The sequence below is a fragment of the Salmo trutta genome, chromosome 3 (genome assembly GCF_901001165.1).
Source record: "Salmo trutta chromosome 3, fSalTru1.1, whole genome shotgun sequence".
Classification (NCBI taxonomy): domain Eukaryota; kingdom Metazoa; phylum Chordata; class Actinopteri; order Salmoniformes; family Salmonidae; genus Salmo; species Salmo trutta.
In genome coordinates, this window is record NC_042959.1 from 52,206,659 (window position 1) to 52,220,916 (window position 14,258).

Sequence of the window (14,258 nt, forward strand, 5' to 3'; positions counted from 1 at the left end):
ATGGAAGAAAAAAAAAATGTATGAAATGTATGCATTCACTACTGTAAGTTGCTCTGGATAAGAGTGTCTGCTAAATGACTAAAATGTAAATCTAGCTAGCTGGTGCTGGACAACTATTCAGGACGTCAACCAAAAGCGCTCTAGAATTTGGTAAACCTTTATGCTAAAAACTGTATGGAGTCTTTCAGCATTTGCTTTTTGTTTGATCAGACAGTGTTTGTTTAATCTTTATTTTATAAGGCAGGTCAATTAAGTACACATTCGTACTTACAATGACAGCCTGACAGACGGTGTGTGTGTGTGTGTGGGGCACAATACCTTTTGATACTATGTGTAAAACATCATTCTCTGAGCACACTGAAATTAAATGTGTTATTCTAGGGAGGAATTGATGCTCATTGTACTGGAGTCTGGCGTAATGGTTGGCCTCCCTGACTCCGAAACACATATATCCCTGGCGACTTGGGTATGAATCCCATCTCAGCTCTTCCTGTCTCCCTTCTACATTCTAACTATCACTGTCCATAAAACTACACAAATATTAAATATACAAAAATAATTTATGCTCATTATTGCTTCTTCAGGGGCATTTTAATGCAAGGTCTTACACCCATTAAGATACAAGCTATAACTTATTCATAAGTCAGAATTGTATTGAATTGAGTGTACTTTGTTACTTACCTTACACTCACGCATCCGTTAAGCTGGCTGGCGTATAAACCAGCTACAAAGACTCCGCTTCTGTTGATCTCTGGGCAGCTCCTCTGCTGAAATAAACATCTGCACATTTCTACGCTGTATTGAAATCAGTTTCCACCATGGAAATAGTGGTACGACATAAAAATGTGGACAGCGCACCCTTGTGGAGGAACCTTAGTCATTGCATTTCAGGTCCACATTTTGGTTACGGAGTTGGGTGGTCACTTTAAGCGAGGGTTGTTAAACTCATTCCATGGAGGGCCTAGTGTCTGCAGGTTTTTGGTTCTTCCTTTCAATTAAACCCTAGACAAACAGATGTGTGGAGTTCCTTACTAATTAGTGACCTTCATCAATCACCAGACACTCGGCCCTCCTTGGAATGAGTTTGACACCTGTGGTTTAAGCCAATTAATTGGACCTGGTTTGTAATATGGAAAATCACTGTACAATACAGTACCCCTACAAATGATATCGCAATGTAACTAACCACAAACCTACAGTTCTTAATGCTTTACCCCTCATAGACGCTCATATTAGATCACAAAATGACTTCAAACATATTGCACACAAAAAACTCAAGACCGTAAATAATTTCACTTGTATTTATTTATACTACTTTATACATATATTATAGATATAGCATAACTATCTATTTACAAACTGCAATCTTGTCAGTAAAAGGAGACAAATACAGACATTTCCAAAAAAAACTACAGATGGGAAACAATATCAATTTTAAAAGTCAGTGCTGTGCTGAAATGCCAGGAGGTAAAGTCAAAACCACCCAGTAACTCCTCACTGTGAGGAAGGTGGGGAATCAGTTAAGGGACACTTCAGTATCATCGTGTCCACATCATGCGTACATGATGTGGGTCTGTGCTGGCATGTGAGATTTTGGAGGTCGACAGTCCACAACACAATGTGCAAAGTTGCGTTGCTGAAAAAGTGTACTATCAACAACTCCCCAGAAGGACGGGTGGTAGAAGCAGCTGACAAAGACAGGCAAAAATAAAATATTCCAAATATTCAGACAAATGAAATACCCTATGTACACAAAGGACAGTAAAGATGATAATGCAGTTGAACAATTCAAAAATAAAGAAATGACTCCTTCCTCGGAGGGTTGGGAGCGACAACGTCAAGTTGTTCACTTAAGGATAGCCATGCAACTGCAGCAATTATCTGATTAATCAAGCATTCTTTTTGATATAGATGTTTACATTGAGTCTTAAAGGGCTTTTATCAAACATATTGGGTCGAAAACAGCGACCAATTGATATTGCGCGTCGTTCGAAACATCCAATAGATAGCATAATCACCACATTCACACTGCTCGTGAGCAATACACTTTGTAATTAAATGGTTTTAACAAACAAAACCAAGTAGTTCTGCACTTCATCATTTCAAAAAGCCAGTATAGTATTTCTTCATTTGTTCAATTTAAAAATAGAAAGGAAAGGTGCCTCTAACTTGGTAAAACAACAAGCCTCTCACACAGTGTCTGTGCAATAGCTCAGTTCTCAAGCCTTCTCCTATGACTAGAGTACAGTATCTTCTCTTCTTTGACCTTTGTCCCTATCAACATAGTCCAAAAGAAGAACTTCTCAATACATTCTGGTGAAATACACTGAGTTGGTTGATTGCAAACGGTAGGTCCCCCAAGGTCTCCCCTTGGTCCTGGAATAGGAGTGGCAGAGGAAGTCAGTCCTGGTTTTAAAGTGTGGAAGGAGGGTATTAGGAGTCAGATGAGCCCTATTGTGAGTGCCCCATTACGAGTGCACTTTGAAGGCCAGCAGTTCTTCAGAGTGTGTGTTGTTGAGGGAGCGCAGCTCGGGCAGCTTCAGCAGCAGCTTGGTGAAGGTGGTAGTCTCGTTGGCGTGGTTCTTCATGATCAGACTCCGCAGCGCTCGGATCAGCGTGTCCTGCAGCGCCTCCACTGACTTCAAGTCCTGGATCCCCGAACGATCTGATCACAGAACAGAGCATAAGAACAGTCAGTATTAAAGAATGCTTTAGGTTTAATCATACACATAAGTATTGTGTGTTAACACCAGTGGCTGAATGGTATGTACAGGACTGCGTTTTAAATGGCACTTTTAACCAAAGTAGTGCACTATATAGGGAATAGGGTGCCATTTTAGACACAGGACCATAATACAGTCAGCCAGCCAGCCAACCAGTCAGACAGAGGACAGCCAGCCAGCCAGAGGACAGCCACCCAACCAGTCAGCTAGAAGACAGCCAGCCAACCAGTCAGCCAGTGATATGAGGACAGTGTGTTTACAATTACAGTGTGTTTAAAAGGACACTGTGTTTTACAAGGACACTGTTTACAGGGACAGTGTTATTTACCGGCGGAGACGAGGACGACGGCAATGAAGAGGCTCATCTCATCCTTGTCCAGCTGCAGAGCGGCCAGCTTCTCGCTGAAGTCACACATGGAGGTGAGCAGCTCCCCGGCCCGCAGCGAGCGCAGCAGCTCCAAGCTGTAACACTTCCCTGTCAGGAAGGTCACAGTGCGCTCGGCCATGTCGAACAGAGAAGCGAAGCGCACCATAAGCACCTGGAGAGAGCGAGGTGGGAGAGAGGGTGTGTTAGAACGGGGGTTTATGGTGACTAGCACCGGGCAACATACTGGCAGAATTCAACAGTGATAATGCCCACCTAACTGGGTTAGAGAGAATTCAATGTTGAGTTAAAATGCACTGATACTCTACCATAACATATCTACAGACTGTAATATATGTAGCCAATTCAACACTCAGAGTTAAAGAGAGTGCAATGTTCAGTTGGAACACGACAGCCAGAGTTGGGAAATATCTATTTTTTGGTATCAGAGAGTCCAGGGATTCTTACTTCAAACGTTCCGTTTTTGAGAATGCTGACTTGGTCGTACTCGGAGAGGTCTCGGAAGCCCGGGATTCTCTTGGCAAACCCCACCACCTCGCGCACGGCCGGGATGAAACTCAGGGAGAACTCCTCCCAGATCTCCTGGCTGCGCTGGCTGGGGTCCACATAGAGACTAGGAGTGACCTGGGGTGACGAGAGATGAGAACAGGGCCCTCAGTTATGGAAAACAGGATACTGGAGTAATAATGCAGAAGAAACAAAATGGAGGGGATTTAGAGGATAGGCGTTTTTAGGTCTTTTCCATGTGTGCTTTAGGCATGGTTATGGGGTAATTTCAGGTGTGCAGTATACAATGCATTTCTACTGTAACATTTTGTAAAGAGACCTTCAATCTCCTCAATGTTTCAACGAAGGCTAATTAAATGATAAAAGGACACTCACCAAGTTTGTCTTGTGGTCCTGTAGGCTGTATGATGGTCCACAGTAACCATTGGAGACGGTCTGTACTTTGTGCATTGTGTTGTGGCTCCTGTGATGGAGGCTGTAGGAGTCTTCTGGCATTCTACCACTGGGGGTGCTGTTTAGCTGCGCAGGCTGCTGCTGGTATACAACTCTCTCTTCCCGGTAGGGACCGTTGGTGACGTGTTGATGGCTGTTGCAACTAGGTTGGTAACCCCTGGCGTCTTCGTTGCAGCGGTTCCAGCTCTCCTGCAGTTCCTCCATGCGGCTGTCTCTCCTGTCTTTCACAGTTTCCCCGGCGACCGGCGAAGGTGACTCCTCCGGTTCCTCTTTGATGGCCTGTTGCTGCTCACGGCGGTACGCGAATGTGCCCTGGTGACACACCCTGGAAGGAGGAACCTCGTCATCGCCGCTATCCGACGAAGAGGAAGAGGCGGAGCTAGAGCCGGTCTCCATGGAGTCTTGAGCGGAACAGGGTGAGGAAGGGTTGGAGCCTGATGAAGACGAGATAGATGAGGAAGAAGAGGCGGGTGAAGAGGAGCTGGCGTCATTGGGGAGCCCTTCCATGGGGCAGGGTGGGCTCTGGGTGCCGTGGAGCGTACTGTGGAGCTGGCTGTTGTTGTTCATCATCATGTTGTTCATGGCGTTCTGCATCTCCAGCAGCATGCGCTGCTTCTCTCTCTTTGGGATGCGGCCAAACCTAACAGCTGGAGAAGGAAATCAAATATAACACACATTAGTACATATATCACTAATAAAGGGCTCAGATATCCCTACAGTCAGTCAATCCATCCAACTTGTAAAAGGAAACCCCTCACACTATTAAGCATTGTATTTCGCTGTGGGGAAAATCCGTTATTATTTTCTATGTACATTTAAAAGTGGAGACTCACAGTCTCTAGACATGCCCACAGCCAGACACTTCTTGAAGCGGCACTGCTGACAGCGGTTCCTGTTGATCCTTATGACGGTGCAGTTCTCCATCTTCAGGCACTTCTTATACCGGATGCTATGCTGGATGCTCCTCCTGAAGAAACCCTGAGAACAATCAATCACAGAAAACATTGTTTGTGCACGGTTATTACCTAGTTAAAACACGAATGACACTGTCAAAACACTTACGACACAGAGCCATTGAATAACATGAACGAAACCTTGGACTGGCAGTGTGGCATTCCATGAGAAGCAGTCAGGACTAGTCTTACCTTGCAGCCCTCGCAGGCGTGGACGCCATAGTGAAACCCCGAGGCCACGTCGCCGCACACCTTACACAACAACACCATGCCGTTGATCTCTGTAAGGAGAAACGCACCGCAATGTTACTACTAATTCACACCTCTCTAACAAATGTACTGTTCCACCTGTACATGATGATGACTCATGTAGACTTGCACCTATTACCTGGATTAGTGTGGCAACTCATACAATGCATTTCCTATCCTTTGTCATTCTGAATATATCTAGTATCCTTGCCATACTGAATGTATTTCCAGGGCTGAAATTCACTCACTGGTGATGCTGCTCTTGGCGGAGGTGGATCGCCCAGTCTTGTCTGTGCCGTGGCTACGTGGGTGCTTGGCTGTGGTAGGGCGGGCGATGTCCACCATGATTCCTACTGCCCGGCTTGGCAGTGAGGGATGAGGCGGAGAGGAGCACAGGTAGCCGCTGCTGCAGCTGTCACTCAAACAGGACTCCGGGCTGGAGGCGGAGCCAGAAGAGATGTAGGCTATTACACCACCTGAGGGGAGAAGGAAAAAAAAACACAAAAGGTTAGTGGAATATAAGTCAAATATACGTCATATCAAAAACATAATATTGACGTGATAATCTTGATGTCTTAATATTTTGTTACAACTAAGAGGGACACAAAATATTATTCTACGTTTTTACCCCATTGTAAGTCAGAGTAAGGTTATAATAGTGATGGAAATAGACCAACTAGGTCAAAGGTAAATAATAAACCATATATAAACATAATATAAGCCATAAAATCTGATAAAACATCTGCCTGTTTGCCCTTGCCACACCCAATATAGAGCAGGACTTATGCCAGGCCGTTTACCCCCTTCGTTTATTCATCCTGGTGTTTGACCTGTTTTTACTACCTCATTCCTGGCAATTGAATAACACCTCTGTTACATAACAAGTTGGCTCTATGGGTGTGTACAGTTATACCAAATAGTACAGTAAAGCCTGCAGTCCCAGCCAGGGTCATACATGTCCCCACTATTGAAGAAAATGTTTGAACAAAAACACTAATACTCACAAAAATACTTTATTTAAAGACTTTGGGCACAGGGTGATAAGGTGTGTTACATGATACAACAAAACCTAATCAAAATCGCAAATATCTTCCATTTGACCTAAATTACTGAATGGTGTACCTTCAAAACATGACACTTTACAGTGTAATGTGAAAACGAATGTGTTTCTGTAATAATTTGTATGCACTTTAACATTTCTTTTCCATATACAGTGAGGGAAAAAAGTATTTGATCCCCTGCTGGTTTTGTACGTTTGCCCACTGACAAAGAAATTATCAGTCTATAATTGTAATGGTAGGTTTATTTGAACAGTGAGAGACAGAATAACAACAAAAAAATCCAGAAAAACGCATGTCAAAAATGTTATAAATTGATTTGCATTTTAATGAGGGAAATAAGTATTTCACCCCCTCTCAATCAGAAAGATTTCTGGCTCCCAGGTGTCTTTTATACAGGTAACGAGCTGAGATTAGGAGCACACTCTTATTAAAGGGAGTGCTCCTAATCTCAGCTTGTTACCTGTATAAAAGACACCTGTCCACAGAAGCAATCAATCAGATTCCAAACTCTCCACCATGGCCAAGACCAAAGAGCTCTCCAAGGATGTCAGGGACAAGATTGTAGACCTACACAAGGCTGGAATGGGCTACAAGACCATCGCCAAGCAGCTTGGTGAGAAGATGACAACAGTTGGTGCGATTATTCGCAAATGGAAGAAACACAAAAGAACTGTCAATCTCCCTCGGCCTGGGGCTCCAAGCAAGATCTCACCTCGTGGAGTTGCAATGATAATGAGAACGGTGAGGAATCAGCCCAGAACTACACAGGAGGATCTTGTCAATGATCTCAAGGCAGCTGGGACCATAGTCACCAAGAAAACAATTGTTAAAACACTATACCGTGAAGGAGATGAAATCCTGCAGTGCCCGCAAGGTCCCCCTGCTCAAGAAAGCACATATACATGCCCGTCTGAAGTTTGCCAATGAACATCTGAATGATTCAGAGCACAACTGGGTGAAAGTGTTGTGGTCAGATGAGACCAAAATGGAGCTCTTTGGCTTAACTCGCCGTGTTCGAGGAGGAGGGATGCTGCCTATGACCCCAAGAACACCATCCCCACCGTCAAACATGGAGGTGGAAACATTATGCTTTGGGGGTGTTTATCTGCTAATGGGACAGGACAACTTCACCGCATCAATGGGACGACGGACGGGGCCATGTACCGTCAAGTCTTGGGTGAGAACCTCCTTCCCTCAGCCAGGGCATTGAAAATGGCTCGTGGATGGGTATTCCAGCATGACAATGACCCAAAACACACGGCCAAGGCAACAAAGGAGTGGCTCAAGAAGAAGCACATTAAGGTCCTGGAGTGGCCTAGCCAGTCTCCAGACCTTAATCCCATAGAATATCTGTGGAGGGAGCTGAAGGTTCGAGTTGCCAAACGTCAGCCTCGAAACCTTAATGACTTGTTGACATTTTTTATATATTAAATACATGATTTATCATGTGGACAAAATGTGTTTCAAATAAAATGGGATGTCATGTTTGCAGTAGTTAGTGAAACCAAGGAAAAAAAGCAGTAAATGCAATCGCTCACCTCAGTTATTGCTTTTTACCTTGAATCACTAAGCTTTGGGCAGCATTTACTGTAGTTTAACATGGCATTATTTATTGTTGTTTGTTGATACAAGTATCAAACTATATGACATTGACAGCCACATACAAATAAATGTATGAACTCAAGTTTGTGTGAAAAAGAAATCATAATTCCAGTGGGTGTACCAAGCAAGAAGGCAGTAACTGCCGTCAGGGTCAATTTCAAGATAGGGCTGATTTCAAGGTTTTACTGCTAACCTACAACTCATTACATGGGCTTGCGCCTATCTATCTTTCCGATTTGGTCCTGCCGTACATACCTACACGTATGCTACGGTCACAAGACGCAGGCCTCCTTACTGTCCCTAGAATTTCTAAGCAAACAGAGGCAGGGCTTTCTCCTTTAGAGCTCCATTTTTATGGAATGGTCTGCCTATCCATGTGAGAGACGCAGACCCGGTCTCGACCTTTAAGTCTTTATTGAAGACTCATCTCTTCAATAGGTCCTATGATTGAGTGTAGTTTGGCTCAGGAGTGTGAAGGTGAACGGAAAGGCACTGGAGCAATGAACCACCCTTGCTGTCTCTGCCTGGCCAGTTCCCTCTCTCCACTGGGATTCTCTGCCTCAAACCCTATTACAGGGGCTGTCACTGGCTTACTGGTCCTCTTCCATGCCATCCCTAGCAGGGGTGCGTCACTTGAGTGGGTTGAGTCACTGACGTGATCTTCCTGTCCAAATTGGCGGCCCCCCTTGGGTTCGTGCCGTGGGGTAGATCTTCGTGGGCTATACTTGGTGTGGGGGCTGTGCTTTGGCAAAGTGGGTGGGGTTATATCCTGCCTGTTTGGCCTTGTCCGGGGGTATCGTCGGACGGGGCCACAGTGTCTCCCGAACCCTCCTGTCTCAGCCTCCAGTATTTATGCTGCAATAGTTTGTGTCGGGGGGCTAGGGTCAGTCTGTATATCTGGAGTATTCCTCCTGTCTTATCCGGTGTCCTGTGAGAATTTAAGTATGCTTTCTCTAATTCTCTCTTTCTTTCGGAGGAGGACCTGAGCCCTAGGACCATGCCTCAGGGCTACCTGGCCAGATGACTCCTTGCTGTCCCCAGTCCACCTGGCCGTGCTGCTGCTCCAGTTTCAACTGTTCTGCCTGCGGCTATGGAACCTTGACCTGTTCACCGGACGTGCTACCTTGTCCCAGACCTGCTGTTTTCAACTCTCTAGAGACAGCAAGAGTGGTAGAGATACTCTGAATGATTGGCTATGAAAAGCCAACTGACATTTACTCCTGAGGTGCTGACCTGTTGCACCCTCTACAACCACTGTGATTATTTGAACATCTTGGCCATGTTCTGTTATAATCTCCACCCAGCACAGCCAGAAGAGGACTGGCCACCCCTCATAGCCTGGATCCTCTCTAGGTTTCTTCCTAGGTTTTGGCCTTTCTAGGGAGTTTTTCCTAGCCACCGTGCTTCTACACCTGCATTGCTTGCTGTTTGGAGTTTTAGGCTGGGTTTCTATTCAGAACTTTGTGACATCAGCTGATGTAAGAAGGGCTTTATAAATACATGTGATTGATATGAATACAAATTAAACGGAAAAAAGACAACAGTTAACATCTCCAATGATCTGACTACAATTAATTTGTCTCGACAATTAAAAAACGCTGTAGTCATTTTTCAAAGTTTCCATTTATGAGCAGTTACTGCTCTTTTGCTTGAAAGGGCAGAATAATATATCGTATTTTAGTTTCTGTCAAAAGCAAAGTTATTCTTGTAGTCATTTGGTGTTAAATCACGTTATTACATAAGAATGTTGACATTATTAAACCATATGCTTAAAAATGGGCTAAATAAGCCCAGCTAGGAAAATAACTCACCTGTTGCTTGGTGTACAGGAGGCTCAGAAACAAAATCAACATAAATTAATATATTATACTATGTAGCCCTAAATGTAGTTAATGCTCTCGAAGACCTGGCCATGATTACCTAACCAGCTATGACTATTCGCTTCCAAAACCCACCCACATGTGGAGCTGTCATGTCTAAGAGAGCAAATCTAGGTCACCAAAATTGTTTCTTTCAGTTTCACGTGGACCTGCATACAGCCCTCGAGCTTGGACTCAGAACAGAATTATGCAATGATTGCGTCACAGCCTGTTCTCGACCAATGAGCAGTGAGAGTCGAGAAGCATTGGCACATGGCTAGGCAGCTTGGTCCATGTGAGGTGAAGCAAAGCAGAACATTGTAGAGTCAAAACAAAAAACACGGTGGCACAGTGGCATTCCTAACCAATATACATGGCTTGACAATAAGCAGACCTGAAAAGCTAAATCATCTATTAGAAGGTTTCTAAGTGTGGTCCATATATAACTTATAAAAATCACACAACTAAATAAAATGTAGTCAGATATTAGCCAGATTTTACAAGCTTTTTCTAGAACAGATGCTTAGAACGACACGTTAATTATTGCCAGCAACAGTAACACTAGATTTGTAACAAACACATTTGCAACAAAGTAACTGGTCAATGTAGCGAGAGGTGGACACTTTCAATTACATGACAAGATACATTGTAACATTGTAATAGCACGGATAATAAAGCCGGTCTTACCAGGCTTGATTGAGCCCATGTCTGCAGGCACCTCGATTCTGAGAATCTTTAGAGAAACGACCTATGCTGACTAAATGTCTTGTCAATAACTCGCCTGTTTCACAATGTCAATTGGATGTTTTCTGTAAGGATTGCAAAGTGCTATTGTCCTTAGTAGCACCGCGGTTAAATTCAAATTCAAAGCGTCGATCATCTAAATCTCAACACTGTTTCTTATTTTAGTCTCAACTACATTACTGTAGTAAATATTTGTAGCATTAATATAATTATCTGCACTCCACTGTCAGTATCCTGGACAAAACAAATTCTGCTCTTCTTTCAGTCAAAAGGTTCCCGCGACTTTTCAATTGCATCTAATACAACCCGAATAGTTTTTGTATATTTAAAGATCTGTAACAAGATGAGGAACGCTGGACGAACTCCCCTGTCGGATGACTGTTCTGTACGATGACTGTTCTGTACTCAATGTTCTACATAGTGTTAACCATGTGACCCAGTTGTCAGCCACTCCCACTTGCGTGGGCGCTTGAGAGTCACTTTAACCCAGTGACACACTTTCACAGACCAGAGGCAGAGTTAAAGGCTCACTGCGTTCAAAAACGTGAATTGCCTGTGTTATACACACAAACACGAACACTGTATATCCACGCTATGAGCTTGGAATAATACTGTGAAAATGATAATGCCCTTTTAGTGTAAGACCTGTTTGAAAAGACCAGCTGACATTCCAGCCTGTTTTGGTGGGATAGACTTGTGGCCTGCCTGGTGACACCACCAGGCTGTAAATTAGTTCATATACAAATAAGAGTTTCAAACCCCTCTGCCAATAACAACTAGTTTTACATTTTCATCTCCCCACTCAGACCACACCCAAACAGTCCTAGCAAAATGACTGCTTGAGAAATTGCGATTTTCTGAGAAGTTGTTTGTTTTTCATTTGTAATGGACAAAAACAAATCACAGTAAGGTACTTAATTCTTACCCAGAAATGATTTGATAGAGAAACAAATAGTGGCTGTATTGGACCTTTAACACAATGATAAACATAATCGTGACTGCTCCAAGCCAATCTCTGGACTGCTCTCACGTTGACTGCCTCGCATAACGTGAATCCATAGGCAGTGCATTGTGATATATCCATCCTCCATTGGATTACATCGAGGTTGTACAGAATGCAACATGTAGTTCAGAAATGTAACTGAAACTGAAACGCTACACAAAAACATAACGGTACATAGAGGGTCTACTATTAAGGTCTTATGGCAATCATTAAGAATACGCTAGAAAGCTTTGTCCCCCTACTGGAAAGTTACAATGTGTGTGTACAAATTTCAGCACTGACATTAACATTAAAAAGCCTGTATCATTCCTATCATAGACCTACTGCTCTAGTTGTTAAGTACCACACTGCAGGTAAAAAAAAGGCTGTCAACCTCAAATGCCAGATGTATTTTGACAGGCAAGAGTTAATTTGATTAAAAGTCATGCAGCTAATACTACTGATGAGTGTACTTGGACTTTAAATGACTGTCTAGGGTCCATGTGAGATGGAAATAGATATTTGTTATTATTGGAATGACTTGCATAAGTAGTAAATATTTTGGTAAAAGTATTGTTTTTATGTATATTCATGCAGCTTAAAATCATCGTCCAACCGAGCATCTAAAACATTGTCCAACAGAGATTGCTTCTAAAATGCTTATGTCCATTTTCAACTAAAATAAATACAAAACCTAGAGTTATTCCTAATCAGATATTGCCATACCAGTTATTAATTTCATGGTTTAAACCTTAGGGCCCAAAGTTACTGTAGTTTCATTCAAATCCTTTCACGTCCATTTAGAACAGCTGTTCTTTGTAAAGGATAAAACAGCCACTTATTGGACTGCTGCAAAGCCACAATTGCATGTTGTACATACAGTGCATTCGGAAAGTATTCAGACCCCTTCACTTTTCAACATTATGTAACGTTACAGCCTTATTCTATAATGGATTTTAAAAAATGATCCTCAAATCTACACACATTACCCCATAATGATAATGTGAAAACAGGTTGTTCGCAATTTTTGCTAAAGAAAAAACTGAAATACCTAAGTATTTCATCCTTGAGATACTTCTACAACCTGGGAGTCCACCTGTGGTAAATTCAATTTATTGGACAGGATTTGGAAAGGCACACACCTGTCTATACAAAAGATCTCCCATTTGACAGTGCATGTCAGAGCAAAAAACCAAGCCGTGAGGTCGAAGGAATTGTCCATAGAACTCAGAGACAGGATTGTATCAAGGCACAGATCTGGGGAATGGTACCAAAACATTTCTGCAGCATTGAAGGTCCCCAAGAACACAGTGGCCTCCATCATTCTTAAATGGAAGAAGTTTGGAACCATCAACTCTTCCTAGAGCTGGGCCCGCCCGGCCAAACTGAGCAATCTGGGGTAAAGGGCCTCGGTCAGGGAGGTGACCAAGAACCCGATGGTCACTCTGGTAGAGGTCCAGAGTTCCTCTGTGGAGCTGGTTGTTCTTCTGGAAGGTTCTCCTATCTCTGCAGCACTCCACCAATATGGCCTTTATAGTAGAGTGGCCAGACAGAAACCACTCCTCAGTAAAAGGCACATGACAGCCCGCTTGGACTCTCAGACCATGACAAACAAGATTCTCTGGTCTGATGAAACCAAGGTTGAACTCTTTGGCCTGAATGCCAAGCATCACGTCTGGAAGAAACCTGGCTCCCTATGGTGAAGCATGGTGGTGGTAGCATCATGCTGTGGGGATGTTTTTCAGCGGCAAGCACTGGGAGACTAGTCAGGATTGAGGGAAAGATGAGTGGCGCAAGGTACAGAGAGATCCTTGATGAAAACCTGCTCAGGACCTCAGACTGGGTTGAAGGTTCCCCTAACAAGACAACAACCCTAAGCACACAGCCAAGACAATGCAGGAGTGGCTTCGGGACAAGTCTCTGAATGTCCTTCAGTTGCCCAGCCAGAGCCCGATCTTGAACCCGATCGAACATCTCTGGAGACCTGAAAATAGCTGTGCATCGATGCTCCCCATCCAATCTGACAGAGCTTGAGAGGATCTGCAGAGAATGGGAGAAACTCCCCAAAAACATGTGCCAAGCTTGTAGCATCATACCCAAGAAGAACAGAGGCTGTAATCACTGCCAAAAGGTGCTTCAACAAAGTACTGAGTAAAGGGTCTGAATACTGATATAAATGTGATATTTTTATAAAGTTTTAAACATGTCTATAAACCTATTTTTGCTTTGACAATATGGGGTTTTGTGTAGATTGATGAGGGTGGGGGGAAAAAAACTATGTAATTCATTTTATAATAAGGCTGTAACGTAACAAAATGGGGAAAAGGTCAAGGGGTCTGAATACTTTCTGAATGCACTGTAGTAGAGGCAATGTATCACTAATCCTTCATCTGACCATAACCAAGCACCCTCGGAATGTATGAGCTTGCACTGTTCCTTTAGCACCAAATTCCATTGGCTTTTCAAATGAGAGATTACCATGTTATTTTGCAATAACTAAACACTATTCAAAGTAGAAGCATGGACAACAGAACTGTGTAAAAAAAAGTACTTAGATTTGTAGCTATTGTGGTACAACTGTACTGTAGTTCCATATTAAAAGGTGAATTGGATTAAGGTGAAATCCATGTTTTTAAGGCACTGTTTATGCATTATATTTGAGGGATAGCCTACTATATTTCAGGAGATTAGCTAAGCAGTGGAGTATCCTACGGAGAGTAATAAAATATGACATTACATA

General features: G+C 43.2%; 1 protein-coding gene across 1 annotated transcript; it reads right to left on the reverse strand.

The window, feature by feature from the left end:
- Positions 1-1,287: 1,287 nt before the first annotated feature.
- On the reverse strand, positions 1,288-10,957 carry LOC115178077 (nuclear receptor subfamily 1 group D member 2). Its single transcript, XM_029739118.1, has 8 exons — positions 10,480-10,957; positions 5,519-5,746; positions 5,214-5,302; positions 4,902-5,046; positions 3,991-4,715; positions 3,556-3,732; positions 3,052-3,262; positions 1,288-2,665 (listed from the first exon to the last, which is right to left on the reverse strand). The coding sequence occupies exons 1-8, from the start codon at positions 10,496-10,498 to the stop codon at positions 2,469-2,471; spliced, it is 1,791 nt and encodes a 596-aa protein (XP_029594978.1). The 5' UTR covers positions 10,499-10,957; the 3' UTR covers positions 1,288-2,468.
- Positions 10,958-14,258: the final 3,301 nt, after the last annotated feature.